At 38.0% G+C, this 21,312-nt stretch overlaps 1 protein-coding gene across 1 annotated transcript in view; it reads right to left on the bottom strand.

Moving 5' to 3' along the window:
• LOC127625230 (protein turtle homolog B-like) overlaps positions 1 to 21,312 on the bottom strand; it is a 175,384-nt gene that overhangs the window by 91,213 nt on the left and 62,859 nt on the right. The window contains exon 3 of the mRNA XM_052100389.1: positions 18,808 to 18,954. Within this exon, the coding sequence (XP_051956349.1) occupies positions 18,808 to 18,954 (147 nt within the window). The remainder of the gene's footprint in view (positions 1 to 18,807; positions 18,955 to 21,312) is intronic.

Genomic DNA, 21,312 nt, shown 5'->3' with positions numbered 1-21,312 from the left:
GGTCACTTATGATCTCTATAATGACCTTACCCTCCTACAGTAGCCTACAGTCTTATAATACTTCTATAGTCTGTCCCAAAATACTGTAATACTTCTATAGTATGTCCCAAAATAATAGGCCTATAGCCTATTTCTATAAGATTACTATAACATATAATATACTACATATATAGAACAATATATTGGCATATATTTTTTGAGAATGCAAGAGACACACAAACACATGTCTTTGGAAGTATACGCATACGCATGTATGCCTATCTTCATAATTCTAGTTTTGACTTCTAAGGTTTTTTAAATTCGACCCAAATCAGAAAATTTCTCTTGCACTGCAATTTACAGTGAGAGTCCAGTTTCAATAGTACTGCTCAAAACCATTTTTATTCATGATTAACATTGCATTGTAATGTGTGCTGGTCAACTAGTCTAAAATTAAGAAACCCCTAAAAAAAACAGTAAAAAAAAATAAATAAATAAATAAAAACAGGAACATTGTGTGTACATTTAAGATAAATTGTCATTTATTATTCCAATTTCCAAATATGATACTAAATCTCAAAGAAAATGCTTTTATTTGTGACGAGCTGTCTTTGCATTTGAACATTACACATTTTAAACAGGACACGCATTACTTAATAAACGTTAGCCAATACAAACATATTTATAGAAAATAGTTGACAATGAATAGACAGGAGTCCAATAATAGCAAAACGAATCACTTATTCTAAAAAGAATATCAAGTTAGACGAATCCGATATAGGAAGGTCTGTTAACAGTAAAACGTACGTCATTTAACGAATTCTAAAAACACGGGTGGATAATACAAATTTAAACTTAGCCCGTCAATTTTCATTTTACAGTTATCTTCTCTCTGCGCGCGCGTCAGTGTTTGTGAGAGAGCTCGCGCTGCAATGATATAACGGTACTTTTAAATCCGCAAGTAACGAACGCGCTAATTTTCATACAAAATAAATATGTAACATAATTAGGTACTTTAGCTATTATTAACACAATAATGTAACACATGCAAGCTACGTATTTCAATCATGAGAATGAGTAAATGTACGCCTGTTTCTCCAGACTCACGCTTATCAGTCATCCACAAATCACAGAACTTTCATAATCAATAAACCATAATGATTCATTTTATTAAGATTTATTCTTCAGCTTTACTTATGGATTTTATAATTTGCATGGCTAAATTATGTTTTCCTCTTTTCTGAGTGACCATGAATACCGGAGTATTTTGAGTGAGATATATAATCCATGCGATCACTCCCGTGTGATAATCGAATCCAGATCAACTCAATACAATATTTCAACTTTCCACATCCACCCCAGCCGGTTTACCTTTAGGAGTCAAAAGTACCGTGACTGTAGCCTACTGTCCTCGCTCAAATCAGTCAGACGGCAGGCCGCGGGAGTGGAAGCGGGATTGAGCGGGATTCTTTATTGCCTTACGTATCTGTCAATCATCCCCGCTTGCTAGTTTGAGAAATGAACCCAGCGCTATGATTGGTCAAACTCTTATTCATTTGCTGTTGCTTGATTTGAGGACTGCGCGTGAAAAGAGGCGGGTCACCAGGTTATGCGTAGTTTTAGAGTGACAAATCGTATCAGCGTAATTTGAGTTCAAAATGCGTAACCGCTACGCAAAATGCGTACAGGTTGGCAGGTCTGCATTAGTGGAAACACATTCAGGCGAACCAACTTGACATTAGCTAAATGCCTGACTCTGAGCACCAAATGGAGGCAAAGTAGGGCCTGTTTGGCAACTGCAGCTGTACTGGTCTCTGTCATAATGCCCGACACCTGCTGTGTGTACAGATCAAAGACAACATGTGTGAACTGCTCAGATTCAACTAGAGCTTGGCAATAAATCAAATATTCACTAAATATTTATAATGATTATTCTGCTGCCTGGTGATGTAAATATTGTCTAATGTGCAATAGACAATATTTGCATCACCAGGCAGCAGTATAATCATTGTGATTATTTAAATGGTCAAAATAGGTTCCTAAAAATAGGTAACCCACAGTAACCATCATAAAATGGTAAAATTTTACAGTGTGAACTCAGCATGCTTTAATATTACAGCTAACACACCGGAAAACAGAGACAGTACTGGAATAGAGCTGTTGAACTTGACAAACGATCACTAGCCCCCCCTTTGCAGGTTGCCACACACACACACACACACACACACACACACACACACACACACACACACACACACACAAACCTTTACAAAAAAAGACCAGGAGTAAAACAAATCCCATTTTTTCAGAGGCTTTGAGAAAAGATGACATCATCTCTATTGCAATGAGCGTGAGTGTCAGCTGACAGTCGGTGACAAAATCACAAGCTCATCTCACAGCCACAGATTGTGAGAAGAATGCGGCTATAATAAGACTCTGTGGCAACACCTGCCACACAGGCAGATGTTTTAGTGTATACACACTAACACACAAATTGTGCATTTGAGAGCTAATTGGCAGCAGAATCATGGAGAGAGAGCTGCATGGAACTCATCTCACAGGAACAGCTTCATCTTACTCATCTTCAACTGAGCTTCCAGTACTGAGGCGGCATGTGAATGTGGTTTGATGGATTATACCTCATCAAATCACACTGTCTATTTGCACACACTCAAATATATATCACATCTCAACTGCAGTCTCCGGCACTGATCAGGAAGAATTGAAACCAAAGTAAAAGTCTGGCTTAAAAGCCTTACTTTTTAAATCTGTCTATTAAGGTCTAAATGACACCACTAAATGCCCTAAAAAGTCTAAATGTAATAAAAATTGAATAGAAACAGTATAATGAACATTTAGAGCTGTAAAGAAGAAACATTTAATCAACAGTCTTGATGTGAACAACAAATATAAATCATTTGGTGCATGTTGTCAAGATTGTTTGTGATAAATCTTGATGTTAATTTGACATTTCACTTTTAATGTTCATCTCGTTAAGTGTCACTTTCAGCATAAGACAGCATGCCCACAAACCCTTTGATTTATATTGTAAAAAAAACTGAAAAGCGCATTCTCAAAATCACAAGCTCCAATCTGATTGGCTGGCTTAATGCAATTTCAGGGAAATTGAGAGTGTAGGAGGACCTACTCAATTACACCATTCACTGTGCGCCATGGAAATGGGAATCGCTGCAGAACACTTTTGGTGCACTTTGTTGGCCGTGATTCTCTGATTGGTGGATCTTTTCTCTGCAGAATAATGGGGAGTGTAGATCCTAACCAGCAATTCGGCTTTTAAACACAATTAAAAAAAATAAAGGTTAAAAATTCTGTGGATCGATGGCTTAATACCATCGATTAATAACCTCAGAGCTCACTGTAGGTGTTTCTTTTGTTCCCCGTCTCTCGCTCACTCGACGTTGTGTCGAATTAAGCGACACTAGGGGTCTTTCTTGAAGGCCTCGGTTACCTCTGAACTTGAGAAAAGGCCAATGAGTTTAACTCCATGGCAGATGAGCAAAAGACCCTGGTTCATCCAGACTAACATTAAGTCTTGTTGCTTAGCTCCCCAGTGACCTGAGCTTTTACAGTTAAGTCCTGTTCAGAAGAACAGTAATACTACACCATAAATTGATTTGGGTTTAAAATGCATGCTACAGTCATGTGACCTTCACAGGAAGCTGGGTTTTAATCCAGAGGATGTTGCTGCTGTCATAGCCAAAAGATCTACTCAAGTGAATCAAGGAAGACATTCAATACAGCATTTTACCTCATTATCACATTAACGTCCATGAAGAAACACACCGAATCAGACTGGATTCAGATCAGTACACTCAGATCATAATTCATGTTATTTGTAGCACTTTTCAAAATACATATTGTTCCAATGCAGCTTTACAAAGTAACGCAACTTAGATTTCCCTTTAAGAGCTGTTTATGCCGCTGAGATGTGAATATGGTTTACATAACACTGTAACTAAAGTGTTTTCCTTCTTTCAGATCAAAAAGAACACACTTGAACAGACATAAAAATGGCTTAAATGAATGTAGCTTTATAAAGCATGGCTTCTTTGTTAACAATGGCAGATAAGAGGCATTTCAAAAGCCCAATTAAAGCTGCAGCAAAGTGCTTTTCAACAAAAGGCAAACTTATTTTGAATATTTGATATGTGCTCTTGTGACGGTAACCAAATTGCAAGTCTAGGCACACAAAGAGGGCCCATCAGTGACCAAAACCCATTTCCTTATCTCTCAGACACTTAGTTACACAAAGATTAAATATGAGCCACTGCATACTGAGATGGGAGCCTCAGAAGAAGGAGGAAATGAGAGAACTAAAAGTCAACACATGTTACTTTTTAATTGTTATTCTATGAACAAATACAGTGGGGTTCAACAGCCATTTTATGATATCATGGGCTATGAAAGACTGGCATAGACTCCACAAGTTTGAGCAAAACTTGATGATCCATGTTATCCCAGCATGTATTGAGAATGTTCCAAAGGGCATCTTGTGTGCTCCTATTGTGTAACATATGTTCTGGACCAGTGGTTCCCAACCCTGTTCCTGGAGGCCCCAAATACTGAATTCTTTTGTGTATCTCCCTTTTCTGACACATCCAATTCAGGTCTTGGGAGTCTCCACTAATGAGCTGATGAGTTGAATCAGGTGTGTTTGATTTGGGAGATATAAAAAAATGTGTAGTGTTGGGGGCCTCCCAGAACTGGGTTGGGAACCACTGTTCTGGACTTTAGTCTTGTGTGGACTCTTATTTTGAAATCTTGTTTTAGTAATTGGTCTTGTCTCTGTTCCTTGTTCCCCTCTAATTGTTCACCAGGTGTTTCTTGTTAACCTTGTTAGTCCCTCTGTATATATTGCCCTCACGTGCTATGACCTTGTCAGTTATTTTCCATACTTGGCTGTAATGAAAAATTAATTAAATACAATAAAAAAATAAAAAAAATGTAAGAAAAAAGCCCTGCACCATGGTATTGTGGTGGAGGTATTTTGCGGTGCATGGAAGGATAGTGTCTGTAGCTACAGACAGGCACTAAAACTGCCAGGTCAGCATATTTAAGGAACCTCATAGAAAATAACCACAACAATCCTAGGTGTTTATTCAGTACTGTGGCTTAATTGGTTAGGAAAAAAGCCTCAATAGAACCAGATATTCCATCGCTGCACAAGAGTAATGACTTCATTAATTTCTTTACTGATAAAATTGAAATAATCAGAAATAAAATTGGAATTATGCAATCATCTGTCACAGTACCTCAGAAAACAATGTCTCATAATTTTCCTCATGTGCAACTTTAATCATTTGCTGTCATAGGTCAAGAAGAGCTAACAAAACTTACTGAAACATAAAAAGCCACAACATGTATGTTAGATCCAATACCAACCAAGCTCTTAAAAAAGGTATTCCCTGTAATCTCAGAACCTCTTCTTAATATTATTAACTCCTCGCTATCCTTAGGACACGTCCCAAGAAACTTTAAAATGGCAGTTATCAAACTGCTTATTAAGAAGCCACAACTTGATCCTGGAGAACTGGCGAATATAGACTGATTTCAAATCTCCTGTTTATGTCGAAAATACTAGAAAAGGCAGTAGCCACCCAAATATGTTTATTTCTACAGAGAAATAGTCTATATGAACAATTTCAGTCAGGATTTAGGCCTTATCACAGTACAGAAACTGCACTTATCAGAGTTACAATTTGACTTGCTCTTATCATCTGATCAACGGCATCCAAAACATTGATAACAAACTAAATTTAACAGACCACATCTCAAAGAGATCACCGCAAGATCATGTTGATTTACACTCTACAATATCAGGAAGATTAGATCCTTCCTCTCTGAACATGCCACACAACGTATCGTTCAGTTATTTGTCATAATTAAACTGGACTACTGTAACGCTCTCATTGCAGGCCTCCCTGCATGTGAAATTAGACCCCTGCAAATGATCCAGAATGCAGCATCACGTCTGGTCTTTAATCAACCACAGATAGTGCATGTTATACCACTACTTGTCTCTCTTCACTGCCTGCTGGTTGATGCACATATCAAGTTCAAGGCTCTGATGCTGGCATACAGAACTGTCACTGGGTCTGCTCCAGCATACCTAAAATCATTTCTGCAGAGCTACACGCCCACCAGAAGCCTGTGGTCGGCTAAGGAATTTCGCCTTGTTGTACCAACACAAAGAGGCACCAAAACACTTTCCCAGACTTTTGGCTTCATCATACCACGTTGGTGGAATTACCCTCCCAACTCCATCCGTGTTCATTTTAAACCATGACTTGCACTATACATAAGTAATATTGGCATTATATTCGTATTGTTAAACCAGAGGGGAACTGGCCCAGTGAGTCTGAGTTCTTCCAAGGTTATTTTTCTCCATTAACCAACACATCATGGAGTTTTGTGTTCCTTGCAACAGTTGCCTTCGGCTTGCTCAAATAATTATTTAATTACTTATTTTTAAACACAATTTACAATCATATTTTATCAAACTACACAATGATGATTCTAAGACATTATGGATATAAAAATTTTATTTTCTGTTAATGCCTAATCTTCTGTAAAGCTGCTTCGAAAAGATATGTGTTGTGAAAGGCACTATACAAATAAAAATTACTTGACTTGACTTGACTAATGGTTTGGTTGTTCTGCTCTCCAGAGTTATGCATTCCTCAGACTTCCTGAGTTTTTGTTTAAGGTGTCATTGGTTTTATTTAAGTTGTCAATAAATAGCCTGCATTTAGATCCACCTTCTCTCGCTTTGATTCTCCACCTACGTAACAGAAAAACTGACCTTCTGATGGATATAGCGGCTTTTGATTTGGTAAATTGTGTGAGCTGGAGTGACATTGAACTAAAAGACATTTTCCATTTCGGCCTAAATAAGTCTCGTCTACCAGGGGGAAAATGTGAACTATCTTCGGTCGAATAAATTGACTATGCTTTAAGGTTTGCTTTCTCCTCCTACACAGTGGGGTGTGGCAGTAACCCCACTGCGGCACCCAACACTCACTTGACAGAAGTGGTCTCAACTTCAGTGGTCCCAACCTCTGTGATCCCAAATCCGGCCCTCTGATTCTCCAGTGCCAGGCCCTCTGATTCCCCCAGTGCCTGGCCCTCTGATTCCCCCATCTGCTCTGACCTCTGAGTACCATGTTGCCTTGCCCTCTGAGTCTCCCAGCTGCTCTGCCCTCTGAGTCCTCTGAGTCTCATGTTGCCTTGCCCACTGAGTCCTTTGAGTATCAAGCTGCTCTAACCTCTGAGCTATCTGAGTCCCCTGTTGCCTGGACCCTGCCAACCTCTCATAGCCATCTGCCAGGTTCCCAGTGTTCTCCTGCTGTCTCGCCTGGTCCCCCATGGTCTCCTGGCCTTCCACCTGGTCCGCCCTGGTCTCCTGGTCATACGCCTGGTCTGTCCTGGTCTCTTGGCCATCCGCCTAGTCCACCCTGGTCTCCTGGCTGTCTGCCTGGTCTGCCCTGGTCTCTTGGCTGTCCTCTTGATCCCTGTGGTCTGCAGTGGCCTCTCCTGCTCCCCTGTGGCCCCCAGCATCCTCCCCTGACCCTTAGTGGTCGCCAGCAGTCTCCCCTGATCCCTGTGGTCTCCATCTTGCCCACTGGCACCCTGTCATCACCTGCCCTACACTGCCTCGCTCATTTTTTGGTGTTGTTTTGGGCTGTCGCCCATTAAAGGGGGACTTTAGTCTGGTATGAACACTTATTTTGAAATAATTTTCAGTTCTTGGTCTTGTCTCGGTTGCTTGTACCCCTCTGATTGTTCCTCAGGTGTTTCTTGTTAACCTTTTTAGTCCCTGTGTATATATTGTCCTCATGTGCTCTGTCTTTGTCAGTTCTTTTCTGTGCTTGGCTGTAATGGTTTGTTTGTTCTGCTCTCCTGTGTTATGGCTTCCAGTATTATGTTTTTGTGTTTTGTTTAGGTTTTCATTTAAATATCCTGCTTTAAGATCCACCTTTCTCTCGCCTTGATTCTCCACCTATTTACAGATAGCTGTGCTTCTATCCCATCTATTCTATTTTGGAATTTTGCATAAAAAATGCTGGATGGAAACACCAAGATGTGAATACATTTTCCAAAATGTGCATAAAAATACTAGAGATAAATAAAATTGTTTGAGGTGGATAATTTTTTTATTTGGTAAGACATACGCATGACTAAAATGGAAACACACTGTGTCATGTGTCATGCTATGTGACATGACTTTGCATCAACAAGTCATGTGAAAAATTTGCTCATAAATATAACTAAACTAACCGGTGGAACTCATAGCATCTCAAATTTTGCTCTGATCGAAGAACGTGATAGAAAACGGGAACAAAATCAAGTTATTCCAATTTGTGATTATAAGTGATTACATGTAATTGCAATTAAACATTAAATTCCTAAATTAAATGAGTAACTTGGCTAATGAAAGTAAGGAAATCTGACCTTTTGTACAAAGGTTAACATGGTCAATAACACAAATGAATGACCATGAAATGAACTGCTTTTGAACCCCACTTCACATCAGAATTTGCCATTTCATTGTACCTTGCCGTTTTTCAGCATCTCACTGCATGAGCATCACATTAAGACAATTAAAAACCAGCTAAGCTCGACATTACTGCTCCAGGCTGAAAATCACTGAGTTCAATGTCGACACAAATTGCCCTCTGCTGAAGCTTGTCGGATCACAAGGCACTGCCAAAATTTTACAATTAAAATAAAAATATGGCCCCCTTGTGACACACTTGCATAAACTTGTGACTGGATTTTGACTGGTGTAAAATGTCTTGAAGACAAGTCATGCAATTATGGTGTTTTTATGATCCATTACTGCTGTCACAGTAATGGATCATAAAAACTCACTTCCTGTTTCTAATTCTCTGTCACTTCATCTCATTTCTGCGTATATCAAATGTGAAGAATAAAGCTCAGTCTAGCTCAGCTCACTGCAACAGAAAGTGGCTGCATTCTGTTTCCAAATCTGCATTAAAACACGGTTAATAAATAAGCTTGTATAAACCACTCAATCACTGAACTGCATTCAGATTTACCTTCAAAATACAGTACAATTCATCAAGTGGATAATATCGCCCAGGGTGATTTTGGAAAAACTAATCTTGCTCACCACAACACAACACAAAAAGCAAGCCTGCATTAATGAAGAGCAATCAAAAAACATAGAGGAAATTTTCCCTCAGTTCCGATTGTTTATCTAGGTGATGATGGCACTACTGTGACAATCAAGGGCTTCCCAAAACTACACTAAGTCAAAACAGAGCTAAAATGGTGAAGAGTCTAAAGGGAGATGGGCTCATAACCATAGCTAATTAAATACAACACAAAAGCCATCACCAACCCCCAGATTGCTCTTGTGAAATAGAAATAGTCTTTATCTCATGCTGATTCAGATCTAGATTATGAACCAAAATGTACAAAAAACTACTGGCCCCTGACTCCAGTACTCAAACACACACAACAGCTCATAGCATAAGCAGATTTTAGGATTTTTTCTCCTTTTCCATATTTAACACAAATATAATCACCTTAAACACTTTTATCTGTTTACATATGTAATCCTTAGCCTTGTCCTCCATTGTTATCTTGTGCAACCACTCCTGACATTGTTTACACATGTAATCCTTAACATTGTCCTCCATTGTTATCTTGTGCAGCCACTCCTGACATATAGCCTAAGGCTAATTGCACATATGCAGTCCAGGTTTAATCTACATAGATGGTGTGCTATAGCAAATTCATTTATAGGTTCACACAGGTTGTGTCAAACTCAGTGCCAAATTAGATCTTTGCAGTGGGCAATAGCTGCAAAGTCACAGAATAAATTCAAAAGGGTTCAACCATCAAATATTCTCTCACACACATGCAACATTCAAAAGAAAGTCAATGGAATGACTTAGACAGAGTGGAATGAGGGCAGAAAGTCATTAGTAATGGTAGTGCCCTGTGGCACCTACTCTTACCAATAATTATGGCACTTTAGTGGCTGGCCTGTTGTCAGCTTCATTTTCACTCAATAACAACATACCAAGGTCCATTCCTTAACTATTTAAAACTGAACAACTAGGCTTGTCTGCTGCCTGTAACTTGGCTCATTCTTCTAAACTAACACCTACTAACCAACCATAGCTTCAGTCTACTTTTTGTTTACTTCACATTGTAAGTAGCTTTTAGCTTGAGAAGCTTACAGTTTCAAAATAGCTTCCTCAAAACTGGTTCCGATAACCAACTAAATTTAGTTACCACATGCTGTATAAAGGTGTACTAGTGAGTTTTTGCTAATTAAAAACGTTTTACGCATAAAGACATGAATAGCATTTTTTTTTTTAAATATGTTGAAAATGATGTACACTCACAATAGAAGAAGACTCATATCAGAAACCCAATAACAGCTATTTAATTTTAAATGCACCTGATAGCACCCTCATAGCGCAGCCATATTGACAGCACATGACACTGTGTCATGCAAGTTACTACCGCTAATAATGACAAAATTAAAAACATTTACTTATATAGTGCTTTCAGCCAATGCTCAAAAATAAAAGTACACATCAACAAAACAAGAAAACCAAACAATAAACATGATATACTTACTACAAACAACAATGGAGCCCAAGTCAACAGTACAGTCCAGAGAGATGGTATGGTGAATGTTCAACAGGAGTGTGACCATGCTCCGTGATAAGCACTTGCACCCCGCAGTAATGCATCTGAACAATCAAATGCACATTTGGGTCAAAATGCCCATATCGGCTAGTACTAAGTAAACAGAACATCTGTTATGTCTTCAGATATCAACAGGTGTGTAAAGGGATTAATGGAAAGGAGGAGGCGAGAACCGGCTTGACAATATAAATTATATTTTAATATAAAACTGAAACAAAAAGACAAACACACACAAACAGGTGTCGGACAGCTGCCCGTAACTCTCTCTCTCTGTCGCACTGCAGTCTCCAGTCAGCCTTTATCCCTCTCGGAGGCTTGATTAGCCTGATTAGGGGCTGGGTGTGTGGAATCATGACCCGGCCCCACCTTATGAGATATTAAAAATGTATATTTGTCCTTGCAGTGTAACTGCAGCCTAACAAACCTGCTGCTGTCTGTTGTTTCAATAATATTGGAGGTGCTGTAAACGATTTTAATAGTTCTAGAACTTCCGCCAGACTTAATCACAGAATAAGATGCGCTCCTTCTTTCCACAAAACACATGCGCATACACTCCTGTAGCGTATTTTTTTCTCACTGTTTCCAGAGATTAGAGCAGTTACAGAGACAAGTGTGATATTTCATGGCAACTATTTCAATGACAACTTTCAGGGAACAGGAACATTTTCTGCATGTAATTTCATAATAGTTTTTTTTTATCGCTTACAGCAACTTTAAAGAAACAACAATATTAACAAGAAAATTAATGTTCATTGTCAGTGTTTATTTTAACATTTAACTTTTTAAATACAGTAGAGAATGTGTTTGTGAATCATGAAATTTCACTGGTAATGGTATCAACTACTGAAACTCTGGTATCATGACAACCCTGTTCTAAACTTATATCCATCAACAAACCAACAAACATATTGTTGTTCAACAGACTATCACAAGTAGAGCGCCAAATATCAGTTTTGCCAGTACCGGAATTGTGTTTTATTGCTGTCGTGCTGTACTCATTTAAAAGTCTTTATCTCATGCCATGTTGCCATCTGCATTGTAGCACAAGCATATGGCCTCACAGTGCACAGTATTCAGCACTCACACAAGACTGTGAGGCCATCAATCCCATGGCCAGCTCCATGGCCTGAAAGTATCAGGACCATGGACAGCTCCTTAACTCAAGAGCCAGGCCTGCAGTTAGTGTGCTATAGGATCAGTTTGGCTAATCACAGACCTGTTAATGGACCAATTAAAATGGCAGCATACAGCAGCTTGAATTTCCAAAGAGCCACACTGGATCCTGTAGATCAATGAGGACAATAGCAGACTTCCAAAATTGCTGTTGTGCTCATTTGTCCCCATAGCTTTATCTGGATTTGTGCTCTTTCTAAAGAGCCTATAACTTAACATGCTTTGTAGAAAAGAAGATTTGTAATGTTTTTATCAAAATTGAGGTTCTGCAGACATAAGCCGAATGACATCTAATAGTGGTTTATAAATGTCTAGAAAACAATTTACACCTCTCTGACCAGACAATGACTTCATCTTTTAGGCTAAAGATAAGAGACAGTGAAACACCAGAGACTTGAATCCTGTTCCATTCAAGGCTCCAGATGAACACTGTGAACATACTAAAATCTTCAGGACAACTGCTGTGTCATAGCTGGAAGAATTCTACAAAACATCATGTAGCCAGTGGGCTATATGAATGACTAGTTGGCTTATCTGTCTTAAAAAAAAAAAGCCCTGTATAATTAAACTGGTTCTGTTTCATCTGACCCAATCGGACACATTTTTTAGGGGCCGTTTTCATTAGACAGTTCTTGCAGAGTGCACCTAGATGGAGCGCAAACAAATGAAAAGCACGTTTAAATGTATTTGACTATTTTTAACTTGATTCAAAATCATAACAATTATAGCATTCATTATGGAATGCTCCAAGAACAGCACAAATCAACAAACCGGCCAAAAACCTGCATCTGAATATGGACATATATGGCTGTAGCAGCTGTGCTACATTTAAATTTAGTGGATGAATGGATGGATGGATGATGGATGGTATATATATATATATATATATATATATATATATATATATATATATATATATATATAAACTAGTCAAAATCGCTAATCGCTAATCTAGTTGGTTGTTGGGCAAATGGTCGACAATCGTAATTTGTGACCCATTCCATATCTTCAGCAGTGTTAGTTGCTAAACAATTTCTTCTTTCTTTCAAAATAAACAGTTTATAAAATAACATCATTACCTGTCTGGACTATTTAGAGGTTATTCCTTAAAATATAAAAATGTCTCGACCTCATTTAGGTCAGTTTGTGAATATTTCACCTTTAAGTTTGAAGGTGTTCACAGTAATTTGCCAACAGCAGTATTATGGTCACAGCATGAGAAGCATTGTTTTGCCATACAGTCAATGCAGAATGCATATATATATATATATATATATATATATATATATATATATATATATATATATATCACAAACATCTGGGACTAAAAACGGTTCAAGGAATGAAAACTGAAAGCAGAATATAACCAAATACCAGAACAAAGTGATTTTAAATTGTTCCGGAGTTTACATATTTTTAAATGCTGGTGTCCGGTTATAACCAGTTCATTTTGTTCAGATAATTTTTTAATTAAACCAAAGGCCAAAGGGTTTACTACAGTACATTTTTGGAACTACACTACTTCATCTTGCCTGAAAGAATTAAACCTGTGCTTTGATTTTGAAAGAAACCCTCTTCAATCACACATGTCTATGCCTAGTTGCCCGTTGTGGATGTTAAATTATCTGAATGAAGACCTTTGTAACAATTATGTATGTATAATTACTACATATACATGAATGGCTAGACCAGGTACAAGGTAAAAAGTTATTTTCTCAATGTTTCCAAGTCTTCACTGAATTATTCTTAGATATGATTGTAACGTTTGGTGTCCAAGGACTGGGAGAGGAAGAGAGGAGACGCAGGAGTAGAATCCTTTAAATACTTTAATAACAAAGTGGAGTGGAACATACGCTGGAGTGGAACAGAATGCTGGGACAAACACTAAATCTAAACTAGCACAACTTAACACTTCAAACATCCCAATACAAACATAATTCAAGGATTGACAAATCATGAACAAAACTAGAAGGTTTATATACACATGGAAACTAATGAGGGAATGGCATACAGGTAGATGAAGTGATTAGGGCAGTTGATTCTGGGAAATGAAGTCCAGGAGAAAACTTCAAAATAAGAGTCCTTGAACATGGTGGAGACAAACTGTGACAATAATTTGATTACATTATGCATTAACACAGATTTGATGCTGCCGCATTTTGACTCAGAAGCAGATCAGTAAATACAATTATATTTAACAGTTAATTAACTGTACGCTGTTATGATTTCTATGCTGATAAATCCACCACACAGGAAAAAAAAATGAATTGGTTATTTACACTTATTTTGTTGAGGCAAGTGGCTTATTTTGGGCTTGTTATTCCAAACCAGGTTGCTTATTTCACTTGCGAGATCTGGCAACACTGCAATTTATATTTCACCCACCCCTTAACACAGAGTACTGTCATTTTAAAAAGAACATTATTAACCGTTCTTTAATTTTGTTCTAACTGGTAACCTAAAGGAGACTGCAGAACTTCTGAACCGAAATGAAAAAAGTTTTGTTTTTGTCCCTGATAAACATAAAAGTGACCATTAGGTGTTTGCGCCCTGCTACTTGGGAGTCTAGTAAAAAAAATTGCTTCCTCTCTCCAACTTTGCAACAATTTTAATCTTAAATCCAGAGGATTAGTGATGACCACGAGTTGAGAGTAAATGTGCTCTGATATCACAGAGGAAGCAGAGAGTCTCACACTCTGCTCTGTGCTAGAGTTTTATTCTCCCCACACAGATTCAGCCTTGCAACAGAGCACTGAAGAGAAGGAGACAAAGTTGTTTGAGGATTGGGACTATATTTACACAGTATGGACATTAGACACATTCAAAGAAATAGTTCACCCAAAAAGCATCAACAGTTTATTAACTCATGCCGTTTCACACTAATGTCTTTCCTTCTTTTGTGAAACAGAAGGAGATGTTTTGAAGAATGTTCAAGCTGCTCTTTTCCTTACAACGAAAGCATATAAAGACCAGTGGCAGTCAAGAAACATACAGGACACAAAAATTGCATATAGCACCATAAGAAATGCTTGAGTTTATTCGCACATTCCGTGTCGCGATTGGTCACAAGAAATGTAGGAACCAATAGCGTTAGGTGTCACTAAAATCAAACCTTGCTCGACTCATTTTTACGTTTTAAGCTTATATACACGCAAGTGTGAATATATATTTGAGAGCTACAACAGAGGGGATTATTTCAGCGAATAACAACTTAAATTTCAGTCTGATTTTCACTTAAAGCTATCGTATTGTATGAAAAGAATAGCATGAGAAAACATGTAATGGTGCTTTTTTTTTTTGTCCATTTAAGAGCTAGATAACTCCTGGTCGCTGTATGCTTCTGTTGTGTGGAAAAGAGCAGCATTCACACTCTTCAGAACATCTTCTTTTGTGTTCCACAGAAAGAAAGTAATACAGGTTTGTGACAACATTAGGATGAGTAAATAACAACCTATTTTTATTATTGTCGCTGTAACAATCACCTGTATGAGTGCTTAAAATGTTTTGCTGCATTGATATACCATTACATCACCTCCCCCCCATTCTTAGCACTTTTGACATATGCCTCACACCTCAAGCAACACAAGTGTGTGTGTGTGTGTGTGTGTGTGTGTGTGTGTGTGTGTGTGTGTGTGTGTGTGTGAGAGAGAAAGAGAGAGAGAGAGTGTGAAAATATCAAAGGAAATGTAAAAACTGCAGCTCTGAGGCATGAAGCGACAGCAGCTAACACAGAGCTAATTTCTTTCCAGAGAGCCACTTGATCATCATTAATTTACCCCCCACACATGCAAACTGCCCCCTAAATGGCCCCAAACACACAATAACTGTGTTCACTGACAACAAACAATGTCAGCAATTACATTTTTTACTCAAAGCACTTCATCAGTGTTGCATGCAAATATTCACAGATATATGAAAAAATATATTTTTTTTTTACAAAAGTCTGCAGTAATATAAGAGAAATTCTAATGGGGGATGAGGACCTGCCAGTCACACAGAAGAGATGTAAACATATTACAGTACAGCCTAATGTATCATTTAATCTCTAATTAAATTCTAATGTTGTGTAAAAAAGTTTGAAAGTGTGCTCTGAATAACTGTAAGGTGGTACATCCATTCCTGTAGCCGCCATATTGAGCCTTGAGACGCCTATATCAAAAAGCCGATTGGCTCTTTTAAACTGTTAGGCGGGAAACAAGCCACCATATTTTGCATTATGGTTTCTCCTATCCATATGCCAGCCAGGTCTCATGAAATTTAGGTGAACATTGCAACATTTTGCAAAAATTACGTTCTTCGTTCCACGTTTGGCTGCAGTTTTCAAGTTAAATGTCCAGCAGAGGGCGCCAAATCCGAGCCAAATGATGTTGTAATCAAACAAAGTTTATAAGGTGAATTTTAGGTTTTAATGAGTAAAATATACCTCTCTAACCTAAAACTTTTCCCTTAACCTAACCAATAGTGTCCGGACTGATAAATGAGAGTTTAACAAAACAAACATCCTTACCCTGAACCAACATCTAATCCTAACAGATAGTGTTTTAAAATGTTAAATGAAAAACAGTTTAAGCAACCATGTCATTCTGTTTCACAATTATCAAAATCAGCAATTTTACTCATGATATCTGTGACAATGAATAGATCGCACAGTTGTAGTGACTCTAGCGTTCATTTCCCCTGGAAACTGCAGCGAAATGTAGAAAGCGGCACGTAAAAGTCAGTTTGCAAAAATGTACATATATAGAGTAACATTCATTATATGAGACTAGGTTGCCATATGTATACGAGTGTGCCCTCTCATCCTCTTACAGTATGATGTCTCATGAATGGCTTTATCTGGCTGGATTGTGGTGTTTTTCCCTGCTCTGTGCAGAAAATAATACTAAATAGTTTGTCTGGTTGTGTGTTCTCATAGACGAAACACTACTGATATTAGTGTGTTAGTCACACAGGACTGCAAGGCACAGTCACACACACACACACACACACACACACACACACACACACACACACACACACACACACACACACACACACACCAACATGCAGCTGATAAACTGGCCTGTCAACACTCCAACTTGTGTGTGCTGAGCTGCTAGGTTTAAGATTTTACACACATTTTCAAATTCACTTTTGCAACAGGGCCGTGTGGTCTCATGTAGCTGATTAGGCACAGCTACATTTACAAGCTGCCCTCATGATAGCCACAATAGCTCCCACCCACTGTCCAAAAAAAATGGCATGGCATTAACATACATTTTAATGTTCAGATCAAATTCGAATAGCACTCAATTTCATTAAAAGACAGGATTAAATGCACTGTGGCATTTTCTATTTTTCGTTGCAGCAAATTAAACTGAAGTGAGGTCATGTGCGCGTATAGAGTATCAACTATTTTACAGTGGCTTAAATGTGGCTCATCCAATCAGAAACTGAAGTCTGCACTATCCATTTAGTAGTAAAGTTTTATAGTTTTATATGATTTTAACTCCAGCAAGGGCTGCACAATTATGACGAAAATCACAATTATTAATTTTGATTAATAGAATTTATATTAAAATACTTATTTTGTTCAGGGCAGCTGCATCCCATATTCTTTATGTGGGCTATGCATCAAAACAAGCTAAGAAATGTAAGCGCAGCGCAGTTCTAGCGGGAAGACTAGCAGCTGTACATCATTGCACCAGTAATTCCCAGCCAATCACATGTAAGCCATTGCTTTATAAGTCTGCTCACAATCTATCACATTGCTGTTTCAGTGTGCTAACGCGGCAACCTCCACCACCCCACCACCACCAGTTAAGGCTCATCGCCCCTGCCTCCTATCTCAGGCAGGATATGACGGTTCCGAGAACAATAATGGAGATAGGAGGCAGGCTATGCCAAAGAGAGACATTACTTTTCTGTTTTATATTCATCAAATAAATGTCATCTTAAATTTCACTCAAGTCTGTGAGTCTTCCTGATAGAACTGTGTTTCTGAATTGCTTTATTATTTTAGTTGCATGAAAAATAAAGTGTTATTCATATTTTGAATAAATTCTGCATAGTATAATTTAGATAGTGAGCATTACTGATATTTCTTGAGGCAAATTTAAACACTTCTGATTTGCCTTTGCATTCATGCACACAACGGCTCAAAAAATATGTTTGTAAAGAGAAAATGCTGAAATTGGCACTTTTCACGATTATATAGTTTAATTCCGACCGCTGTAATTGTAATCTCGATAATTTTTTCGCCAATTCATAATGTGAAGGGTTTTTGCACTGGTGCCACACTTTCATTTTGGATGAAATTATTATTTTTAATTTACATTTTTAATAAGATAAAATAATGCACCTTTCTTCTGAAAAGTGTTCAATTAATTAAATATTAAATTACCATATGGCAATTTAATATGCAACACTTTTTTACATTTCATTTTCAGCAAAATACCTGTATTGTGATATATTCTGTTACCAGTTACCACCATGATATAAAAATACTCATACCATGAGATTTTGGTCATCCTGTGTCACACCATTGAGCTTACCCAATAAGTTACCTACACTTTAACTATCACAATCAGTTCAAGCTCTCTATAACTGTGAATCTAAATACCAGAAAGAGCAATCTAACTCACTGCTGTTGATTTAATGGGAGTTTACTAAAGCTGTTGTCTATTACAGGAGTTTAACCGCATAGAGGCAGAGTAGATATCACACAGCCATGAGCCAGAGTTAATGTACTGCAACCAGTTTGGGGATTTGAATGTCGGCTACCTAGGCAACACAACCCAGGAGGCATGGTGACACTGTGTCATAGCTACAGGCAGAAAGAGACTAAAGATGCTCTGGGCTGAGCTTAATCTTTATAAGATGATCCAGGCACACTGTTCTCAGACCAAGATCTGAAATTGACCACTATAAGCAACAAGGGTAACTGATCTGAGATTGTAAACTCACCATTGACTGTGAGGTGAACCCAGCTGCCATTGTGAAAAGTGTGGTACTGTTGCTCCAGCATCAGGACCTTGCACTCGTACCAGCCCTGGTCCTCCGATCGAACCCTCTCAATGCGAAGAGATGACTTGCCATGCAGGCTGGCTCGGCCTGTCGGTTTCAAAAACAACAAAAAAACAGATACACAAAACACATGAGAGAGATTGTAGCAAACGATTGTAGCTCTAATAGTATAGAACACACCGAGAATTCACATTCATATTCATAATGTAAATTGCTAGAATATGCCAGTCTAAGATCTCAAAATAATCTCTTTACAAAAAGAGATAAAATATAAGTCACTATTCACTGATAATCTTGCCCTCCCCCGAAGCTCACGGATGAGTCACAAGGACTACTTTTAAGTGCTTTTATGTTATGTTTGGAGCTTTACAGCCCCAGGTCACTCTGAAATGTAGCGGAATGTCAAGAGCTATGAAACTATTCTGTTTTTGCTTCTGTACTTTTCAGACTTCTATTTGTAAATAAACTCTGGCATGATTGGCTAACCTCATTGCATGTGAAATGAGTAACAAGTTGTTTAATAATAAATAGGCCATGATATGAAAAAAAGGGCAGTCATACGTTCATGTGCTGATTGTTCTGACATCTTGTACATGACAATATCTGAATGACCCATTTCTGCAACAACAAATCTATTAATGGTCCTGGACTTTACATTTACATTTAAGCATTTGGCAGATTACAGTGCATTCAAGGTATATATATTTCATATCACTTTGCATTGTGAATTTTTCAGTATGCCTTTATTGTAGATTTTATTTCAAAAGAGCAAAGAAAAATCCTGTTTTCCTTGATATGTCCCCTTAAACACAACATTACGCAGTTATTATGTTACAGCAAAGTCCATTGGTGCAGTAAACAAAGGAGTCAGAGGCTCCATTTCACACTTAATTCCTTTAAGTATATTAAATACAAATGTTTATCTTTACTCTTGAAATTATGCACATAGCCTGGGTGCTCCACTCATGCATCACTCATGACCGTGTTGTTTTGGCCAGAGTAGCATCATGTCCATGAAAAATGAAGGCTGAATTGAGAGCCGACACAGCCCACAGTGCTGCTGTGAGCAACATGGATAAACACATATCTCAACCACGTCAGACAGGGTAAATCCATCATGACACTCTGTGATATAGCTGGCTAGGTTGCCTGCAGGGCTGCGACCCTTGCTGTCATGGATGGGTTGGGATTAAAAAACAGCCGAGACCTATGCCAGCCTAATGTTATACAAACTATTGCCTGCTTTTATCTATTATCTGGTTCATATATGTAGATTTTCACTGTATTTTCATTATGGATGTGCAAATCTAAATGTTTTCTAAATTGACATTGAAATTCTAAATTCTTTGCCTGAAGATAATGTTGGCTAATCAATATTATGGAAGCTCTGTATAATTAGGTTGACCTGATTTCATTCGGATGCCTTTCTTAGGGATGTTCACATAAAAAGCATTATTGTGTTCAAAAACAGCAAGATAGAACAGCAACAGAATACAACAGAATGCAGATTGGAATGTCTCAAGCCGCATTGATAAAATGTACAATATTTTTAACTGACACACTATTTTAAAAATGTAAAGCTTGTGGCAGGATGCTCAAAAAACAGCATGAGTTGCAACATAACTGTCAAAGTTGCCTTCTGCCAAAGTATATTGCTGTAGCGGGGGTCCTTTAAAAGGGATGAGTTGAAAGACAAAACTTTTACCATGCAAACTAACACATAAAGCTGGCATGCTGTCAGCACACTACATAAAGCACCACCAAGAAATTATCAAAACAAACAAAATATGAGAAAAAAATCTACCAAGTCGACCTCTCAAATAGCATAGTCGGTTGTACTAGTTGACTCATTTACCATCATGACCCTTGCATAGGCAGCTGCTCAGAAAAATTTACCAATCTTTTGGACACACAGTTCATTTTTAATGAGAGGGGCAGGCTGAACTTAGATTGGCGCAATCCCTAAAAACTGTTAATGCACAATAGTGTCCTCTACTGCGGCTTACAAAGGCCAGCCTAACAAAAACTGAAATTGTTGTTCCTTTAAAATCTTTGTATATTAGATTGCCGACGGTTCGACTGTTGACTGGCCCACCAGGAAAGCCCTGGAACCCTTGATGTCTTTGAGGGTTATTCAGGAAAAAGGGAATTTAAGTCTTTGTCTTTGCAATCTAGCACCAGTGCTAACAGATGGCAGGAAATTATATCAACACTGGCAGAGGGATTGCTAGACAACATAGGATGTATAAGGCCATTATAAAGCTGTGTTCATCCTTTTAAAACAATATTTTTAAGAAAATGTGACTCTGAAAGGAAACTTTTATGGTCCCACAGCGAACAACATAAAACTATTACACTCAATTGCTGAAGTGAATTTAGATGATGCATATGCATACTGTATGAATCTGTCATTGTGTGTATAGTGGAGAATTCACAGTATAGTCC

Source organism: Xyrauchen texanus, chromosome 31 (genome assembly GCF_025860055.1).
Source record: "Xyrauchen texanus isolate HMW12.3.18 chromosome 31, RBS_HiC_50CHRs, whole genome shotgun sequence".
NCBI lineage: Eukaryota > Metazoa > Chordata > Actinopteri > Cypriniformes > Catostomidae > Xyrauchen > Xyrauchen texanus.
This window is presented reverse-complemented; position numbering and strand designations above follow the sequence as displayed.